The sequence below is a fragment of the Nicotiana tabacum genome, chromosome 14 (genome assembly GCF_000715075.1).
Source record: "Nicotiana tabacum cultivar K326 chromosome 14, ASM71507v2, whole genome shotgun sequence".
Taxonomy (NCBI): domain Eukaryota; kingdom Viridiplantae; phylum Streptophyta; class Magnoliopsida; order Solanales; family Solanaceae; genus Nicotiana; species Nicotiana tabacum.
Window position 1 is genome coordinate 95,614,332 of NC_134093.1, and position 10,980 is coordinate 95,625,311.

General features: G+C 37.9%; 1 protein-coding gene across 2 annotated transcripts; it reads left to right on the forward strand.

The window, feature by feature from the left end:
• Positions 1–1,489: 1,489 nt before the first annotated feature.
• LOC107793853 (14-3-3 protein 4-like) lies at positions 1,490–5,719 on the forward strand. 2 transcript variants are annotated; one of them, XM_075229121.1, is made up of 6 exons: positions 1,490–1,716; positions 2,661–3,157; positions 3,252–3,374; positions 4,684–4,737; positions 4,907–4,920; positions 5,095–5,211. In XM_075229121.1, the coding sequence occupies exons 2-4, from the start codon at positions 2,678–2,680 to the stop codon at positions 4,729–4,731; spliced, it is 651 nt and encodes a 216-aa protein (XP_075085222.1). In that variant the 5' UTR covers positions 1,490–1,716; positions 2,661–2,677; the 3' UTR covers positions 4,732–4,737; positions 4,907–4,920; positions 5,095–5,211. The 2 variants fall into 2 exon arrangements, with proteins under 2 accessions (XP_075085222.1, NP_001312496.1); NM_001325567.1 differs by lacking the exons at positions 4,684–4,737; positions 4,907–4,920 and adding an exon at positions 5,477–5,719 and having other exon boundaries at positions 1,685–1,716.
• Positions 5,720–10,980: the final 5,261 nt, after the last annotated feature.

Here is a 10,980-nt window from a genome sequence, read left to right on the forward strand (position 1 = left end):
TTGAACTTTTTAGGAATTAGTAGAGGAGTCACACTCGGCTTCCAAGGTTGCTGTGAATACTTATCAATATCCACACCTTTTATTACGGGAGGTACGCATGGTATTTGCTCTATGTGACCGTTCTGCTCTTTCAACTATTTCTGCAAAGTTAGTACCAAACTTTGTAAATCTGAGTTATTAGGTATACTTGACCTCCCATCACAGGATTCATTAGGAACTCCTCCACTTTCAGAATTATCGAGCCCCGAGCGTGGGTTTTCTAAAGTCACCGTATTGGCTGGTGGAGGGGTTTGCAGCGTGTTAGGCAACCCCCTAACAAAGGCCTGAAGAGCATTATTCACGTGTTCCGCAATCAACTGCTTTAGAACGTCTTGTTCTACGGTTTGTCCATCCCCTCGTTGATCATTAGCGTGTGACGTGGATCTCTCAGGTGATCCTCCTCGGGACTAGCGAAGGGATTCTGTTAGAGAGTGATGTGGTGGTGTTCCCTCTTGAAGGTTCAGTTGGTTATTGTCGTTACCAGTCGACATAATTTAGTTGTGAGAAAAAAGGATTTGGAAAGTAAAAAGATTATTAGAATTCCGATAACGGAACCAATTTGTTTAACCAAAAAATAAGATATTTGGTCAAAGCCTATATTTAGAAGAAATCGGGTTACTAATAACCAAATAATACCTTACTTCCTCAATAATCCGCTTGAAAAGAAATTTAAATAGCAATGTGAATTAGCGAAAAGAGATAAGGAATGGAATGATAATCTATCCCTCAAATTACGTAGAGGGCTTTTTTGAAGCAAGAAAATGTAAGTATATTTCAATAGTGCTCGGAACTTGCCCTTGCAAGTGAGATTCTATATCTTTATATAGGAGTATCCAATTATAACGTTTCCTCCAATTTATGACGAATTCATTATGGGCATTAATGGTATTAATTGCTCGTTATGGTTGATAATCATAACTGACACATTCGTAACTGTAAAGGCCTTGTAACGACTCCGATTTCCTTTCCTTATTTATTGCTGGTTCACGAATCTTCCTTCTTTTTGGTCTTGATTCATTCCGCTCGTGCCTCTACAACAACTGTTTAGGCTCGGTCATTTGTTCTTTACTGTCTCGTGGGTGTTTACTCCGCATCTTCCTTGCTCCATTAATTTCATTAATGGAATACGCTAGTTGTCACTTCACCATTGTTTCACGTATCATGCTTTGTCTACTCAGTAAGGTTCCATGTGTGACACCTTTTTTTCACTAATATAGTTATCTACGTAACAGAGAAGAATAGTGAGAGTTATATTTATACCGTAAATATCCCTACAATAATTTATTTCATAACAGATTTATAATAAAGAATTATTAATCTCTTAACATAAAATATATTATTCCATACGATATTAATGTATAGAACTTAAACTTAGAAGCAAAAACTAAAAACGAATCCAAAATGGTCATAGGTCAAAGGCGGAGTTTTTGACAATTGGGAGCTTTTCCCAAATGAAAACCGTGAAAGCCAGCGCGACTCCAACCGGCAGCCACATCGAATACAGAGCCCTTTCGAGTATTCTTTTGACGGGTCAGGGTCAACCCGTGAAATATGTAAATTTGTAAAAGTCCGCCTCTCTTCAACTCGCCTTACTATAAATACCCCAATTTATTTCTTGTTTCTCCATTGCACCAAAAAGCTCCACAATCAGAGGACCATTAGCTATACGTCAATCAGGTACTTGTTCAATCCATATTTCAGTTCCTATATTTAAAAAATGTTACTGACTTGTTCAGATTTTAGGTATAGCCACGGCTACCACATTAAAATATTGGCTGTGTGATTGATTCCAAGTTTGGAATCATTTTCAAGCCCGTATGTAACTTTTGCTTGTTTGTATTGCTAGTCTTTTTTTTCAAAGTAGTACTCACTTAAAATTTGGCGGCACCTGGTGTTTAGGCCAATCCGAATACACACATTTATCACTTAACTATGATTAATTGATAGTTTGGTGTAAATAACTGGTGTAGGTAAGGATTGTAAGTCTAGAAAAGGATTGTGGAGGAAAACACATTTATAGTACTTGGTATGAATTCGATTTTTTATTTTTAAAAAAACTACAAAGAATTATAAATCACAACTTTGTAGTTAAACACCTTTAGAATGTTTGAAAAAGTAGTGTTTAAAGAAAAACTTGTTTGACTAAATAGTAAATAGATTTGGGACTGAGTTAGTACATATTTCATTTGGGGAGACGGAAAATTTTGAGAATATTGATGCTAATTTGAGTTTCAGCAAGCAGATGGACGAGTTTCCCATCAGGGTTTATGTCACTGTTTGCTGTGAGTGCCACGATGAAAATACTTATGGACCGCAAACAAATACATAAATGATACTCCCTGTGTTTTAATTTAGTAAAATACTTGAAAAGCATGAATTCCATCTGTAACTCCTAGATGCATGGTGTTTGGGACAACAAAGTTCCATAAATCTAGTATCACAACTCTATAGCTCTTTTGTGTCCCAAAAATTTGCATGGGCATAACGTCCCAATACCAGTATTTCAAGGAATAAAGGAGGATTGCCATTATTTAGTCCCACAAAGTGAGTCCAGCTATGTGTAGAAGCAATATTTTCTGCCATCTGTCAATTTTAGTTACCTGGATTTTTTGTTGCATCAGATAACTAGACAACAAACATGGCCGAGTCAACACGTGAAGAAAATGTGTACATGGCCAAGCTGGCTGAGCAGGCTGAGCGGTATGAAGAAATGGTTGAGTTTATGGAGAAGGTTGCAAAGACGGTAGATGTTGAAGAACTGACCGTGGAGGAAAGGAATCTTCTTTCTGTGGCTTACAAGAATGTGATTGGTGCAAGAAGGGCTTCATGGAGGATAATCTCATCAATTGAGCAGAAGGAAGAGAGCCGTGGAAATGAAGACCATGTTAGCAGCATTAAAGAATACAGAGGCAAAATTGAGGCTGAACTCAGCAAGATATGTGATGGGATTTTGAACCTCCTCGAGTCCCATTTAATACCAGTTGCCTCAACAGCCGAGTCCAAAGTCTTTTACTTGAAGATGAAAGGTGATTACCACAGGTACTTGGCTGAGTTTAAGACAGGGGCAGAAAGGAAAGAAGCCGCAGAGAACACTTTATTAGCCTACAAGTCTGCTCAGGTAGGTGATCCATAGTTAGCTCTTCGTTTCCTCACCTCGTTAATGCATATAACAATGATTTGAGTTGTTTTATCATTTGTGTCTTGTGATCTAGGATATTGCTTTGGCTGAGCTGGCTCCTACTCACCCAATCAGGCTGGGACTTGCCCTTAACTTTTCAGTGTTCTATTATGAAATTCTCAACTCATCGGATCGTGCTTGTAACCTTGCAAAGCAGGTACCTTTCTCAGCTTCTGTTGATTCATTTAACTTGGATTATCATCTTATGTTTGATTGATCGATTGTGCTTAGGCTATGAAACAGTGAGATATTTGTTCTACTTTTAAATTGCATGTGGGAATAAAGAACTAACTTTAGCTTTTGATGTTTGTTGTTGTTGGATTTACTTGCCTATTCCGTTCCGCTCCATGAAAGATAGTTTTATTCGTAATACTTAGTATTCGAAAAAAAGGATGTAAAGAGAAAACAGCGCTGCAACTCCAGACTCCAGAGGTTTGGGCAGTGTATATCTTTTAGATGAAGTGGGGTTTGTGGAGTGTATATCTATTCTAAATCTCACTATATGTGGGCCACACAATATTATTATGACAACGATTGACGAGACAAGAAATTGCATGGGCTAGTTGCAAAACGAGATTGCTTTTCTTTAGTTAGCATGGAGGTAAGAATCACATTGAAATATCTGAATATTTTTTTTGCTTATGCGTGAGCAACCACCATTTAGTTCGCAATCGGCTTTCGGTAACCCAAAGAATAAATCCCTTGTCCAGTGCGAGTTCACGAAGGAAAAGACAACCCAAAGTCCAGTCATATATACATTGCTAAGACAAAACGGAGGACTACGAATGAGCATCATCTTGCTATTACATAATTGTAGGATAAAGGAAATTGACATCGTTAGGTATTAAGTGATGTACTTGTCACATCGCAGTTATACCATATCATATGATCTTTTGAGTAGATACATATCAAGTCTCATAGATGCCATTTTGTGATTCCCCGCATTCCTGCCGAGGGAGAGTGAACGGAATAGGATTGTCCAAAGACCGTGAGCTTAAAGCCATCCTAGACTTACAAGTTTTGTTTGAAGATGCCTTGTGGTTCAGCTTAATGCAATTCTTTATGGATGAATCTAGCTTGTATAGATATCCAAACATATGAATGTTTAAAGAGATGTATAGTTTTAATTTGTGGTTTGTTGTTAGAGTTAAATGGGATGGGACTTGATTGTTCTTTTCCACAATATAGTTGTCTCTTAAAGTTATAAGCCTTGGCCAAGATTTAATGGGGGAAGGGATGTGATGGCACTAGCATAAGAAGAGATAACAGGATCAGAGAAGGATGATAACTATAACCTGTTGAGGAAAAGATGATTTTACCATTCCAGTCAGCAGATAAAACAAATGGTGCAGTTAATTTGGCATGGTTGAATATTTTATATGCTTGTTGTATAACTTTATGAACCTTGGTGTAAGTTGTTTTAACTGTCAACCTTCTTTGTGCTTTTTTATTACAAATAATTACAGCTGAAGCAGACTAAGCATTTTTTTTGGACAAATGGTTTGACAAGTTGAGTGAAGGTAAACTCTTGAAGTTGTAATTAGTGGTTCACTTTGTGAGCATTCAGCTGGTGAAGGTGATCGACATTATAGTATCATGTTCACTTATATATGTCTTAACCCTTCTATTTGTTCCATGTGCTCTACATCTCAAGCTGATGAGTGATACTCGTTGCATTTTGTATTCCAGAGTTTGAAATACAGGTCTGGTTGTCCATACTTTTTTGTGGAGTTTTCTCCCCTCCTGCCCTTTGTAGCTGGTAGTAGTATGTTGTTTTGGAGCAGCCAAAGCAACACTAAAACAAAAGAAAAATACAAGCAAGATGATGCTCCTATCAATGCGTAGAAACATTTATAAACAGTGATGTTTCTTTTCAGGCTTTTGATGATGCCATTGCCGAGCTGGATACACTGGGTGAGGAATCTTACAAGGACAGTACATTGATTATGCAGCTTCTTCGAGACAATCTTACACTTTGGACGTCTGATTCCACGGTCTCTCTCTCTCTCTCTCTCTCTCTCTCTCTCTCTCTCAGAAATACACACCCACCAAGCCAGATGCCCACCCACAAACACTACTATGCACATGAGCAAAAGATTTTGGGAAGTGCATGACCTTTGTACATGTACATGCAGGAAATAGACTAAGCTTGATTGCTAAATGCTACTTAATACTATGTTTTAAAAAAAAATACTGTCTGTTATTGCTTTGACCATTGCCATTCTGACTATGCAATGGTTTTAAATGATATGATTCCAGGATGATGCCGGGGATGAGATCAAGGAAGCTTCAAAACGCGAGTCAGGTGACGGAGAGCAGTAACTGCATAGCAGCATAGTCTTGTACTTTACTTTGTGATTTTACTATAGGACTGCTGTGTGAAAGCTAGACTGGATTTAGGCATTTCGATGACTCTTTGTATCACTGCTGAATTGGTTTGATATAAAAACATGTTTTAGTATATTGAGAAATATAGTTATGCCATTGATGTGTTGGCTTGTATTTCTAGTTTCGATTGCATTATGTTGTTGACTGTTGAGCTTTGTATTCTCAAGTCATTCAATAATTCCCAAATCAATTATCTTGCAATTGAACAGGTCTGAAGGAAGACCTGTTCACTCCTGATTGTAATGGAAAAAGTCACCTTGCATATATTTATTGTAAGTTGTAACTGAACTGATTTGAGTTACATTTCAAAATGCTACTTTCTGGTTGTAACCTACATCAGTAACATCCATGATGTATTATTGTAAATTCAACTACATCAGTATCAGGCCTCAAGTTTTTACATACCAACGTCTGATATGATTCTTCCATTTTGAACTCCATTCAGTGGTGCATGTGACCTTATATCTAGCAACAAACCACCTTGATAGTTGTTGCACCTATGCTTGCAGTGGCGACATTGAACTATTTTAACAACTCAACTTATACGTATATCTGGTTTTGGGGTTGTAGAGATTTTAAAGTATTTCTCGTCCCAAATTAATGTATACCTTGTGTTATTTTCAATCGATATCGGTCTATTACATGCATATTATTATTATTTTTTAAATGTAGTGTATGTGTGTACGCGCGCGCTCGCACCTCTATGTGTGAATTTTTCAGATGACATCTTTTTTGGAGAGGTGTGTCCACCACAGCAGCTACGGTGCACTGTCACGACCCAATTTCTCCTCCGTTTGGATAACGTGATGGCACCTAGTCTTAGAGACTAGGTAAACCTAACATTAATTGAAACAACATTATTTAAATAACATCTAACAATTTGAATTAGAAATATCTTAAACTTTACAATTCCCAAAACCCGGTAGTACAAGTCATAAGCCCTACAGAGTGTTTGCTAGAAAACTTCTAAATACAACTGTCCAGAAATAAGAATAAACAATGCAAAATGAAAACTTGAAGGTGACTCCGAAACCTGCGAACGCAGCGACAAGTTTACCTTGAGTCTCCGCAGCGACAATCCACACAGCTAGCTAACGAACAAATATCTCGGTCTGCACAAAAAAATAAAAAAATTGTGCCGAAGAGTAGCATGAGCACACCACAGCGGTGCCCAGTAAGTATCAAGACTAACCTCGGGAAGTAACAACGGAACACCAAAATAAGACACAGAAGAATGAACGAAAACACAACCCAAATCCAGAAATCACAATACAGTAAAGGCAAGTAATAACTCAGCAACTGCAATAGTTTTCACATCAGGTCTCAGCCAACAACCCCAATAAATTAGTCAAATCCTTCAAGTGTAAACTTTCACCCGTAAGTTTTTAAATTGAGGTCTTTAGAATATAATCCTTTCCAATAAGAAATTATTTTTAAAATATACTTCCTTCAATTAAATATCTTTCAAATATAGTTCTTTCAAGATAAAACCTTTCAAATATAAATTCTTCAAATAATTAGCCTTTAAACGTAGTTCTTTCAAGATAAATACTTTCCAAGTATAACCCTTTCAAATAAATATCTTCAAACATAGTTCCTTCAAGATAAATACTTTTCAAATATAAACTTTTCAAGTAATGTCCTTCGAGTATAAGTCACTCTGTGACACCTAAGCATGGAAGATTAGCAGCTCCGAACACAGATATAACCACAGGAGAAATCTATCGGGATACCGTCCCGTAGTCCCGAATTAATTATGCAGTACGGGGGGATCTCCCGGAATACGTCTGTAGTCCCAAAATAAACATGCAGTGCTGGGGGATCTCCCGGAATACGTCCGTAGTACCAAAATAAATATGCAGTGCTGTGGGATCTCCCGGAATACGTCCGTATGCAGTGCTGGGGAATCTCTCAAAATACGTCTGTAGTCCCAAAATAAATATGCAGTGCTGGGGGATCTCCCAGAATACGTCCGTAGTCCCAATTTAAATATGCAGCGCAAACAACAGAGATAATAACTATAACATGACAGAAACCTCGTACATCACCACAACGAGTACAAAAGCAACAATGACAGAAATGCAAAGTACGACGAGCAAATCAACTCAAGAATTTAAATCACAAGAACGGTAGAACTCATTCACAAGGAATAATCACAGTAAAGAATGCTAGGCACAAGGAGAACAACTTAACAAGGAAAAATAAAACAAAAAATGTAGCAACGATTCCACAATATTCAAGTCAACAATAAGAATCCAACCCGAGTCAAATAGTTCAAAAAACAAAAATGGCAAGTCAACGAAGATATAGGTTATCTAGACTCCTTTTGAGGTTGAGCAATTACGAGGAATATTCAACAATTCAAGTAAGGATAAGCAGTGGAAGATAAACATAACTCCAATTAATACTAAATAATTATAGGATGAGAAAAATAATGATTTCAATTTAAGATAAGCAGTTATGAAAAATATAGCACGACGATAGAAGAGGTAAAATCTTTAGTTAAGTCGAATAAGGGTCAAATAGACAGTAAGAGTGAATCCTAAAGCAATTATCTCTAATCAAAGCGTGTAGAGGTGAAACTAGCAAATAGAAATTCAAACGTATCAAAAACAACATCATACCCAGTGAATATGAGGACATAAGAACCCTAAAAAGCCAACTTTCCACAAAGAAGTCCGAGCACACACTCGTCAGCTCGCGTACACAGACTACAATCAACATAGATGATTCAAATCCTAAGGGGTAGTTCCCCCCACAAGGTTAGGCAAGATACTTACCTCAAACTGCGCTCAATCAGTCAAGTAGTATGCCCTTTTCTCGATTTTTCGACTCCGATCGGCTCAAATCTAGTCATAATTAATTAGATTCAATCAATACAAATTGTAGGAATAAATTCCATATGAAAATATAAAATTTCTACAAAAATCCAAAATTTAACCCAAACATCGCCCGTGGGGCTCACGTCTCGGAACCCGACAAAAGTTACAAAATATGAACGCCCAGTCCGACACGATTTCAAACATACCAATTTTATTCAATTCCGATAACAACTCGACCTTCAAATCTTAAATTGAATCAAGAGGGTTTTCACAATTTTTCCAACTTAATTCACCAATTAAATGTTAAAAACAACCATGGATTCGGGTAATTTAACCAATATTGAGTCAAAAACACTTATCCCGTTGTTTCCTCTGAAAATCTCCCAAAACTCGCCTCATCCCGAGCTCCAATCCGTCAAAAATGGAAAATGGGATGAAGTCCCATTTTCTGAACTTAAACTCACTGCACATGCTTTTCTTCTTCGCGTTCGTGTGACCGGTGTCGCGTTCGCAAAGTCCTGACCATGCACAGCATCGCGTTCGCGGTAGCCAACTTCCCTCCTTCTTCGCGTTCGCAGTCCATGCTTCGCGTTCGCGAAGGGTTAATGGCTTAAGGTCCCGACTCCCCTTCCTTCTTCGCGTTCGCGACCACTGTGTCGCGTTCGCGTAAGCTTGACCAGACCTTGCCTCGCGTTCGCATTCGCGTCCACTCCTTCGCGTTCGCATTCGCGTCCACTCCTTCGCGTTCGCGAAGGTCAAATCCAGCAACCCTAAAATTTCTTCTTCGCTTACGCGGGACTTCCTTCGCGTTCGCGAAGAAGGAAACTAGACACCAGAATTAGCAATCCCAAAACAGCTCCAAATGATCCGAAACCACCCCGAAACACACCCGAGGTCCCCAGAACCTCAACCAATCATACCAACCAGTCCCATAACACATTATGAACTTTCTCGAGGCCTCAAATCATATCGAACAACACCGGAATTACGAATCGCGCATCGAATCATAAATTTTCAAATTTTTCAACTTCTATATTTTGCGCCGAAACATATCAAATCAATCCGGAATGACTTCAAATTTTGCACACAAGTCATAATTGACGTAAGGGAGCTATTCCCATTTTCTGAATCGAAATCCTACCTCATTATCAAAAATTCACCCTTCGGTCGGACTTTTTTTCAAAATCTTATAATTTCCAACTTTCACCAAAATGTGTCGAATTGTCCTACGAACTTCCAAATCCAAATCCGAGCATACTCCTAAGTCCGAAATCATCATACAAAGCTATTGCCATTATCAAAATACCATTCCCGGGTTGTTTGTTCAAAAGTCAACTCTCCGGTCGACTCTTTCCATTTAAGCTTCTAAATAAGTTTTTTTTTTCTTTAAATTAAATTCCGAATCTTCCGAAAACCAAACTCGACCACACACGCGGGTCATAATACATATTGTGAAGCTTCTCGAGACCTTAAGTCACTGGATGGGGCGTAATTTCTTAAAACGACAAGTCGGATCGTTACATTCTCCACCTCTTAAACAAACGTTCGTCCTCGAACGTTCTAAGAATTATTCTAAGGTTACCAAATTGATGATTTTACTTTTACACATATACTCACAGTTGATTTCACGCTACCGCATTCGAGATAAGCGTGACAACATCATCTCATTTGAGATTATTTCTTTTATCCATACTTGAAAACTTTAAGTCCATTTTCTTATGCTCCAATATTTTCAAAATGCGTGATTTCTCACAACAACGCACAATATTAGTCTCAACTGGCTATAGCAACTCGTGCCTATGCACATATCAATTTTCTCAATAGTGTTGAAGTAATTCAAAACTTTCTCTGGGGTGTTACATTATTCCCCGCTTAGGATCTTTCACCCTCAAACACATAACATAATTTATCTCTTCTTTTGCAAATCTCAATCCCCCAAATTTTACTAACTCCCAAATTTTTAAGAAATTTCGGCAGAGTCTCCCCTGTAATTGGGCCTATCCACCTGCCAGAGTAACACCCAAATAACTCCTAACAACATATCCACAACCCAACAAAATAGCACAAGGTATACATCAATAACACCAATCTCAGCATTACAAGCACTGCATTATCATAATAATATTAGGACATGAAGCACATCATATGTATGTCCATCACCACATCTCTGGTCTTAAAAGCTGTTCATAATTAATTCCATCATCATCAATTAATCTCATATTAACCACCGCCTTATTTCGAATTTTCACAACACTGACAACAGAATGTGAGGCATGAAGACTTCGTGATTACTTACTCGGATTAATAAGTCATATTTAACGCCACCCGGACACTCATCTCATATGCTAAAACTCAATGTTTATAGCACAAAAATAGCAGAATATGAGCAGAAAATATACAAGAATTATCAAAATAAGCCTAACAGGCATGACTCCCTATTAATATTATTGTACAAATTAAATTTCACAAAGGGAGAATTTTTAACTCATAAATATTTCACCACAAGGACCTCGTCCTTATGTAATTTTCATCGCGGCTTGCAGCCCGGTTTAA